General features: G+C 37.7%; 1 protein-coding gene across 1 annotated transcript in view; it reads left to right on the top strand.

Annotated features, from left to right (window-relative positions):
* The first annotated feature begins 6,729 nt into the window (after nucleotides 1-6,729).
* Nucleotides 6,730-10,368, top strand: part of SEMA3E (semaphorin 3E) — a 143,788-nt gene continuing 140,149 nt past the window's right edge. Inside the window, exon 1 of the mRNA XM_065858361.2 lies at nucleotides 6,730-7,509. Coding sequence (XP_065714433.1) covers nucleotides 7,395-7,509 — 115 coding nt within the window. The 5' untranslated portion in view covers nucleotides 6,730-7,394. The remainder of the gene's footprint in view (nucleotides 7,510-10,368) is intronic.

Genomic DNA, 10,368 nt, shown 5'->3' with positions numbered 1-10,368 from the left:
GGGACTTCTTGAAAGCTGAAGCTGTTGGCTCTTCAATAAAGAAAATATATTAAAGCCTCTGTTTTTACCCCCGCTTCCCCCTTTTTTTTTTTATTTTCTTTAAGTGAATGTGTTGGTGGTGCAAATAAATATCTGTCTAGACAGACGTTAAAAGTGAAATCAGATGATAATGAATTCTGCATGATAATAATAAAGCAGATGACATTAAAAAAATGTTTATGATGTACGGAACACCCAAGTACCGAATGCAAAGTCAGATCTTTTTGTTTCAGCTACTGTACAGCAAAGGACAGTAAGTCAATCAGACAAGAAGTTCTCTTACATAGAGTTATTACAATCTATGGGTGTATATGTGTGTGTGAATGTGATAAAGTGGTTGGAAATGTAGCAAGGATTGCTGTTGTTTTTCTTCTTTCAAAATGATATGCTTGGATTTCTAAAGATCTTAAAGGAAATGGATTGTTCAGTTCCGACCACACTGGGTTCCTCATTCCTTTGAGATGTTTTGTACAGAAATTGAAAGGTTTGACGTCTCCTGCACTTCCCAAAGCTGTCTGTGGCTACAGCAAGATCAGCCATTGCTCACCAGGAATTGCTGCAAAATACTGGGGATTTGTGCGCTTCAGTACTCAGTGTCACAGTACCTAAGTGTTAGCTGCCTGACAACTGTAAAGTGATTCAAAGTAGGATATATACCTATGAACGTCTTTATACCAAGGAAAGAATTAGTGCTTTAACCACTGTGACACAGGAGCATATCAGCTAAGCTTCTTTTCTGTATTACGGTTGAATGCAGACAGCTCACTTCCAACCATACTCCGTATTAAATGCCTGAAAGCGTGTCTTTAGATTTCTTCTGTCTTTCCTTCGGTTTTTGGACCCACGTTGCTGTCACAAGAAATCTAATTCATTCCTGAAAGCAGATTATGTCCCACTGAAACAAATCACAGCATATATCAGTTCTTGCTCTCTGCTTTTGGGATCTGTCACAGTGTATGTCTTCACAAAGAAGTGAGTGAAAATACAAACTAAGTATAGCCCAGGACTTATGTCCAGACTGATGATGTCATTACCTTACTCAAGTAGGAATGTGGAACCCATTAGCGGGTGATAAAACTGGAACTGATTTTCAAATATTTTGCATGAAAATGCATTTGCAGCTTTAAAACCTGCAACTGATTTGTGGTCAACATGGTTTATTTTTTACAAGTGTGTTCCATTTCACCTTTAAGATGATAATTATATTAAAAGATGGCCGTAGGCTTCAGACGGAAAATTTGTAGGCTATACCTTCACGTCTCTGATCAAGGCAAGAAAACTTTTGTTTACAGCTGTCTCTGATGGTGGTCAAACCACTTCATTCTTTCATAGAGAAATTAATTGTTAAGAACTGAAGCAACTAAAGAGCACCTTTAAGGCATAAAATATAATTCTTATATAACTACTGTTTTGTTTGCTGTTTTGTTTCTTTTTTAAATAGTGAAGAATCAAGAAGCAATCAATTAGAAGAAGAATAATTTAAAGGGAGAACTACATAATATTCACATCACTTGATATAAAAAGAGGCATCATTAACTTCTAATAAAATATATTCCTCATTATGAGTTAATAGGAAATTTCTGATAGCCATAACTATTTAATATTAGATTTTTTTTATTTCCTTCTCAGTGATCAATGGAAAATATGACATGCTATATTTTATGTTGATCTTCAACAAACAACTAACTGCTTCATTTCTTTTTTCTTTTGAGAAATTTCAGCAATTATTTAGTAGTAAAAATATCATAAAAAATACATTCCTCTGGAGAAATTGGTAAATTGATTTTCATATATAACTAACCGTACAGATTGCTGTGATCCATGTACTAATCCTAAGTCAGGCACATGGAGTTGATTTCAAAAATAAAATATGCTTATATGCCATTTTTTAGTGCAATCTGTAAACAAATCCTTCAAGAGGTCTGAATTTGAATAAAGAAACATTTATTCCAGCTTTTTTATAGGTTAACCAAAGTATTTGATCTATGTTGCCAGTAGTATTGACATTCACCTGTGATTAGTCATAGAAATAACGTTACTGCAAACAACAATGTTCCAAGGACAGTATGTTTTATTATTTACCTGTCAAACCCTAGTCTTTCTGGAATTAAGAGGAATGTAATTTAATTGAGAATTCTTTTTCTTCCTCCAGAGCATTAAGTTACCATGTAATTTTGTGGCTAGTTTGAAGTATATGTTCGTGTTTAGTCAAACACTTTTGCTTAATGAATATTGTCTAAATTTGATCTTGGATCAAAGAGAGAACACACTGTGTATAAAACAAGATGAATAACACTTCCCCAGCCTAGAGACATTACATATAAACGCATCCACTTTCATGCAGGTTTAGGATCCAACTTTTTGCAGACAAAAGCAATGGCCTAGAACATTTCTAAATGGAAAATTCCATATGAGGACTAAGTTTTATTATTATTTCCTGTTATTTGCTTGTATCAAACAGAATCTGACAACATTCTTCTGCTATCCGTTAGCGTATCCTCCCAAGGGTCAGTGGGGTCATCCAAGCAGTGGTTCTGCTCCTTTCATTGGGAGATATCCCAGAAGGTATTATTGAGTCATTGCTCACTGGTTGGATCAGTTTTTTCATGTTCATGTTGTGTCTTGTCAGCATTCTTACTTAATGTGTCCACAGAATTTTTTATGGGTTGATGGGGAGTTATGAGGCTGCAGTACCCGCACCGTGCCCATGACAAGCAATTTTGTATCATTGTTTCTTCCAGTACTGCTGACGCAAGAGAACCAGTTACCAGTTTGTGCTAGAGACTGGAGCAGACATGAATTCCCACCTCAAAGACAGAGATAAAATAGAGATAACAACTACATGATATATAGATCTTCATCTCCTACATCTGGTGTAAGGACTTTTGTATGATAGAATTTGAAAGCTGATGTGTGAATGAGGACTGCAATGCTCAGTGGATAACTAGTGACATTAAAAAGCTCTACAAATTAAGTACTGTGAGATAAGTTATTTGTGCCTTTTAAGGTTTTTGTCTTTCAAATAAATGAAGATATGATTACCTGTGAAATACAGCTGCCACAGGTTATAGTACTAATGATGATTAGGCATCATTAGCATCAGTGGAGGCCACACACCTCCTTTTGGGATTACACACCTCTTTTTGATCTGTAAGCATAGTCCAATAAAGAAAGAGAATTCCTGCCATGGCTCAATGTATCCTCATCAGAAGAAGGAGGCAGCGTAACTTTTAAACCTGGTTTTAAGTTATGGTTATGGCATTTCTTGGACCACCCCAGCTTTCAAATTTCTAAACACTTCATTTTGCTTTATAGTTATAATGTTTAGAATTTGCTACCGGTGCTAGTAGCTGCAGATCTACTTATTTATATCCTGCTCCTGTGTTTACATTTCACTCTATCAGTTAAACCGATTCACATAATATGTCAAAAGTATTTTGTGTTAGAGTGTTTAGATTTACAGGCTCAATGACTTTGTTAGAATTGCTCTGGATCCGAAGCGGCTGCAGCAAATCAAACTGTCGTTCACAGACTTTACATAGCAGTTCACAATTAATTTGTAGTATTTTTAGTGTACTTCTTTACTGTACAAAAAGAATATGAATCTACACAACAACCTTTTTTTCCCCCTTTTGATTAAGAAAAACTGTCACCTTCTTCTTTAGGACAGTGTAATTATACAAATTCTACCCCAGCAATCAAATACAGGGTTTGTATTTGAATGCCCAAATAGTCTTTACTTGCAGATTTCCAGGCATGATTTTTTACTTGTCTGTCAGCATTTACTTAACTGGAGATTCTATTACTGAAACAAATTGAGGTTTGACAGATATCTGTTGTATTTGCTTTATTAACAGAAAATAAGCAGTAAACCCACCTTGTTTACTCTTCAGAGACCCAGCATTGTACTACATGCAGGCTCCACAGCTCTGGGGCATCTGTGTTTGTACTCATCTAAGACTGAATCCTAATATTTGAACATCTTTGTTGCCATCCTTCTACTACTGTTTGAAATCCTTTAGGAAGAAGTCTTTCAAAACACCCCTTGAGGCAAGACCATATGCCTATTTAATTGAAAAGATGCTGAGGCAGAGAGCTGGGCTGCCTCGCCTGAGGCCACTGTTTTCTTGACTTGAAATTGTGTGTACCTTTCCACTACTGGCTTCGCAACAAAACTCATTGTGTAAGGGTGGAGGCTGGTGTAAGGCTTACGATCCTTATGCAGCGATTTGAGAAAAAATAAAGTGAGGATTCGTGCTGTGAGAACATTCACTTTTCTTACCAAACAAAAAAAAAAAGAAGTCTCCACCATATAGTGATATGTGAATTTTCCCTTTCTCTTCTATTCTGTCAGGTCTCTTTCCAGTGCAGGCATTTTTCCTCATGGTCAGCAGCCCTTCCCTGCTTTCCCACGCTGGCACCTCTTGCTGACAGCCAAAGCTTTAGCGTCAAGAGGCAGCTTCAGCTTCTGCTTCTGCGCCTTTGCTCCATGGCCCTTCCCTCGGCAGGCAGGGAAAGGAGCCCGAGGCACCCGCAGAGCCCACCCTGCTTGAGAATCAGATTTCAGACAAAAAAGCTTTGTCCTTGGGCACAAATATGAAAATCAGCTTGTTTGGGTATTTCTCACTCCACCGGAGCTTCAGCCCTGGGTCACGATGTGTTTGTAGGAGCCAAGGAGCTGAGTAATGGCTGGGGATGTGTGGGGTTAGAGCTGCGTGCGGGTGCATGTAAGTTCATGTTGGTGGGGAATTGTCCTTATTTGTATGTATGCCTTGTTTGAATAGACCTGCTGCACCTTAAGCACCCTAAGCATGAATACAAATTAAGGCCCATAGTTACCAGCAGTTCCCTTGTCCCTTCCACCTCCCCAGTTCCCTTTCCCCAACTGGAAAATGAAACCAAAAGTTTAAAGTAAGGAAGTTATTTTAAGCTTGTTGCACTAACTTTTTGGTATCACCTAAGGATACCGTTTGGCCTATCTGAGAATTGGAAGTGTTCAAATTTTGCAGATTTATGTTGAAAGAAAGAGTATTTGAGAGTTCTATTAAATGAATGGTTTTGTTTTATGGAAGTCAAGAAGAACTCACAGAATCACACCCAAAGACAAGTCAAAATTTTCGGAGTCTTCACTAACCTCAATGAGCACCAGGTTAGGCTCATTTACAGCATATTTTGATGGCCAAATGCAGCCCATTTGCTTGCATCATTACTACAGAAAGGTGTCAATAATGATAATAATCCCAATGGATAAATAATAAACTCACCCATGCTGAGGTCAGTGCTTATAGGCAGGGCCTACATTGCCTTCTCCACGGACAATGTCTCAAGTACACATGCTGAGCTGCTGCCAGACAGCCAGCACATCAGCATAAAATTCAGTGTAACCTGCAGTTGTGTGCAAGAAATGGAGCAAATAGCTGTGTGATTTAGCTCTTGCTCCTGTGGTTTAACTGCTCTTGGCACAGTTTCCAGCTGATTTAAAGCAAACCCAGGTATGTGTACGTGACCCGCTGTTGGAGAACTAACAGGTAGACATGACCTCCTCCCCACTCCTGATTATACAGCCTCCAGGAGTCCTTGGGCATTCTCATGATTTATTTCTTTTTTTTCACCGAAGTTGTGTCTTTGTGGGTTTTTTCTGTTTGGTTGGTTGGTTGATTTTTTGTTTGTTTGTTTTGCTTTGTTTTGTTTTGTTTTATTTTATTTTATTTCTTTTTTTTTTTCCATCCTGATAGTCCATATATTTTTTTTTATTCTTCTTGAACAGATTTGTCTTCTCCCATCCATGTTTCCCACTATTATAATGATTAGCAGTTCACTGTATTATTGTACTGGGTTCTTTTCAGTTTGCTGGCATACAGAAATTTCTTATTAAATCTTTATCTACAGATATCATTATCTTTTGTTGGCTACCAAATTTGTTTAAGTGCATTATTGTTAAATGCATATATTACTGCATATATTACTTTCTTAGTGATTCTTTTTCTGTATAATACAATGAGAAGAATAGAGACTTGGCATGACTTTAACATTCCATTATATTAAAAAAATTACAATTTTTAATTACCAAAATTCACCTCAGAAAATTCTAAATGATTCTATGCATGAGGTCTTAATTACAGGGAACTTTATTCCTTAATTAATGTATTCCAGACATAGATCTATGTCTAGCTTTTTTTTTTTTTAATTGTTCTTGCAATTGTTATATTTTTAAGTTACAAAAGATGTGAAAAAGGGATGAAGTTTTCTGGTATTTGTTAGTTGCTGCTTGACACTTGTAAATCTGATGTTGTTTATAATGTTATCACAGTGCTTTGCTCAGACTTTTTTTCTTTTTTTAATACTGCCAAATCCTACAGACTTCTAGTCAGATAAGTAATTTTGCTGACATGTATAGATGACCTAGGATTCCAGACTTAAATAAATTTAAAATGTAATGGGGAGAAGCCACTATGTAAAACCACATTTGGAAAAGAAAAAAAAAAAAAATCTTTTTATTCTGATCCAATTGGTATCGTGCTGTTTAATGACTCTAAGTGATAATGTACTTTAATAGTTAATTCAAGGGTTAATCCTCCTCTAAAACTGAGCTGCGAACAAAAGCTGAAATGACTTTTCGAAAGGGAGGGACGGGAGGAATTCTGACCCTTCTCCCGATGCTTTACAACGTGAAACCACGAAGCAATTGAGGAATCAGTGCACGGCACGTGGATTAAAATGCTTCCTAGGAGCAGCCAGCACTGCACATTACCTCAGCCCTCCCTGAACTTTCTCAGTAAATACAGCAGCCTGACAGCCCGGCTTCCCCGCTGGGTGGATCCTGCAGCTCCAGGAGGGAATGGCACTTCTTGTTTTTAATTAGCAAAGGTGAAAGGTGAATTAAAACTAGCTGTTTGGCAAGTCAGAGCAAGGGGCTGAGTTCTGAAGAGCACCAAGGAGGAGGGTGCTTGCTTTTTTTTTTTTCCCCCTCCCTCCTTCTCTGAATGAATTGCCTTGCAGGAGGGACTGAAAATACAGCTTCTTCCTGAATCCACTGGCAGAGTTACTAAAGAGAGCTCAAGACACAACACTGCAGAGTAACGCCTTGGAATGTCCTCGCACTTTATAAACAATTGTCCTAGGGAGGGAATATTTTTACATGACATTTGCACAGCTTGACAAATGGCTAGCTGGGGCTGTGTGCTTCTTTGATGAACGTTGAATTTCCCATAGAGACACCCCACAAACTGACCAAAGAGATCTAACTGCACTGGGGAAGTAGAAGTGGAACTTGGAGCCTTAAAAAAGCCCTCACCAAAACAACAAACAAACAGCAGCAGCAAAGTGAAGAGCGCAAGAATTTTATCTTGGGCAGGATGGCATCAGCCCAGGACCTTTTAATCCTGGCACTATATGGCTTGTTACTAGAGCTACCGACTGGATGTCACGCAACAGATACGAGGCAGCCAAGGTTACGTCTGTCACATAAAGGTAGGTCAGTGTGTCAGGTATATAAAGACTTTATGCTAATACAAGTTCATTGACTTCACTGAAAGTATTGCATTGGGGTTAAATTATGGTGTTTTGACAGAGTAACGTACACCCATTCAGAAATTTTGTGAATTGTTTCCTTGTGCTAACCTTCATCCATAATTAAGCTGATTGAATTCAGGAAGATTAAGGCACTTACAGTGTTGTCTTTAGGCTACTGAAATATTCTTCTACCTAATAGAATGGCAAGCAAATCTAACACACTGTCTTAGATTCCATGCTCTAAGCAGGATGTCTGATCTCTAGTAAGAGAAAGGGAGAAGATAACCTGAAATTATTGCTGAATAAATATACTCTTATGCATCAAGTAGCTCTTAAACGATTAGAAGTCTGTTTCACTTTTAGAATTCTATCTATCTACAAATATAGCTAAGGCAAAAAGACTGAATTCCTGTGTAACCATATGATTCATTTTCTAAACTAGCAAGTGTCATCACACTATAATTAAAATGACTAACTGCCAATGTAAGTCTGCTTGCAGTTTAAATGAGTTACCCAAAGGGAAAAAAATTGTGTTTTTTTCTGACATATGTATGTAGAGTACTTATAACTTTTCTTTTTTTTTTTTTTTTTTTTAAATTATTTAAGTTTCAGTTTACCTGAAGCCTGAACAGTTCTTCCTTAACTCCTTTAGAGTATCTCCTTGTTCCTTTCTGGATTGTATGTGATTTAAACTCTTCCCTATGATTTGGGTTTAATCCTAGTTCTGCATATAAGTACCTGTGCACAACCATGCAATTTCAGTTATCTGCAGCAGTACATATATTTATAGATTATGTTCTTAGAAATAAATGACAGGCAGTTATTGCAGTAGGAGTGAAAAAATGTAAGTGTGCAAGATAAACTGATGATTGGCCAATCAGCAATGTTTTGATATTACCTCTTATGCAAAGATGAAAAGAAAATGCCTTTTTGCTGACATAGTTGGGAATGAGCAAATGCTAATTTACTGAAGAACACTTCTGTGGTTATGAAAGTGATAACTAAGCTTCATCAGTGTGAAGTACATTAGAATACCTATTTTAAGTATGGCTAAGATTTAAGAATTAGCATCAGCTACAGCTCCACATGTAGACAGCTTTAGTCTAAACAAGGTTTAATTGTGTTTTATATAACAGGCTGAATTACCAATTATAAAGAAAGGAGAAGCTGAATAGGATAATTGGTTTGAACATCTTGCTAGGAAGCTATAAGAAATGGGGTTTGCTTTTATAGGGCAGTGAAACATGTTTTAAAGAGAGAATGATTTGTCATAGAAAGCTGTCTTGTAAATAAACAATTAACTGTTCCCAATGAAATAAATTAAATGATCCATTTTAATATATAAACCACTTCTTTTTTAGCCTATGGTTTCAGAGTAAAGTAGGAGTGAGTGACAAATGCTGATTATATCATCTTTTCCATATTTCTTATTTTTGAAAATGTGCATTTGAACATTGATGTATTTCTAATTATAATTACCTTTATTATTGATACTTGATTGCATGTTATGGGGTAAGGGTGATGAAAAAAGCACGGTAAATGAGACAAGCAGACCTACTGTTATGTTGGTTCAGGACTCTGGCTTAGCTGCCAGTTTTGGCAAGCTCCCCACTATGGTGCTGCAACTATTAACTGCTTCTGTGCTTACTTGTAGAAGTAATTGTTTTTCTGCTGGTTGGAATCAATGTACATTTCACTATATATTACTTCCATTTTCAGCAGGGAGCCAGTAATTTGGCCACAACACATCATAACTGATATTTTCAAGGAGATTTTAAAGCATCCATTCCTCACGAAGGGCCAAACCTCCCCTACCAGTTCACTTAGATCCGATGACACAGGAAGATCTGTCCCAAGTAAATTCTCTACTATGAACACACACATCACCATCTTATATTTCACCTTGTACAGTACTCTCTTGCATTTTTCACACTTATGAAATGTGACTGATTTTACAAGCTATGTTGCAGCCAGTGAGTGCATGACCACATAGCCTGAGCCAAGGGTTAGAAATGGCATACCTGCCTGCACCCTGGGAACAGCTATTGCAATGCGCCCCAGTCAAAAGAATGTAGCGACCAAGCGGGAAGACAATGAGTAAATGTCATTGCTGTATTCACTAATCAAACAGGAACAGCAGGAGGGTCCCTCATCTTAATTGCATTTACTCCAGAGAGATGCTGCTGTGGGTACCAGCTAGGCAAGGAAGAGGTAGTTACAACAAGGTGGTTATGTGCTCTCTTTACAAAGCTGCTCCAGCCTGACTTGTGAGTTGCTGTGTGGCACAGACAATGAAGCCCATATGTGTAAATTTTCAGTGTGGAGTAACTGTATATTCAGTTAAAAATTGCACTGCAAAGACCCTAAAACATGAAAGTAAGGTGGCCTGCTCACTGCCTCTATCTGTAACCGTGGATGCTGGTGGCTAATTGGGATTCCATCCACTGAAAGATAGGCTAGTGCTGACTGGTAAGATAAAAGCTTCTTTGGGGAGTATGATGAGGTTTATGGACATGAGATTTTTTTTTTTTTTTCTTTTTGTTGTGGAAGAAGTATTTAAAACTAGTCTTTGTTGAAATCTTGTTAAAGAGCCAAGATATGGCTTTCATGAATTACAGAGACTCTGTGAAGCTGCAGAGCACTGCCCGTGAATGAGAACTTTTTGCTCTCACAGCAAACCAGGCTTCACCTGCAGCACACACATGCCTCCAAACCCACTGCAACAAGATCAGGTCCTAACCCTTGCTCAGAGAGGTCACCTGATGGATAGGAATACCACAATCCCCTTGCCCATTAAGGGATATATTGTGCAACCTC

Source organism: Patagioenas fasciata, chromosome 1 (assembly GCF_037038585.1).
Source record: "Patagioenas fasciata isolate bPatFas1 chromosome 1, bPatFas1.hap1, whole genome shotgun sequence".
Taxonomy (NCBI): domain Eukaryota; kingdom Metazoa; phylum Chordata; class Aves; order Columbiformes; family Columbidae; genus Patagioenas; species Patagioenas fasciata.
The sequence above is the reverse complement of the archived record's forward strand: the minus strand, read 5'-3'. Positions and strand labels throughout refer to the sequence as shown.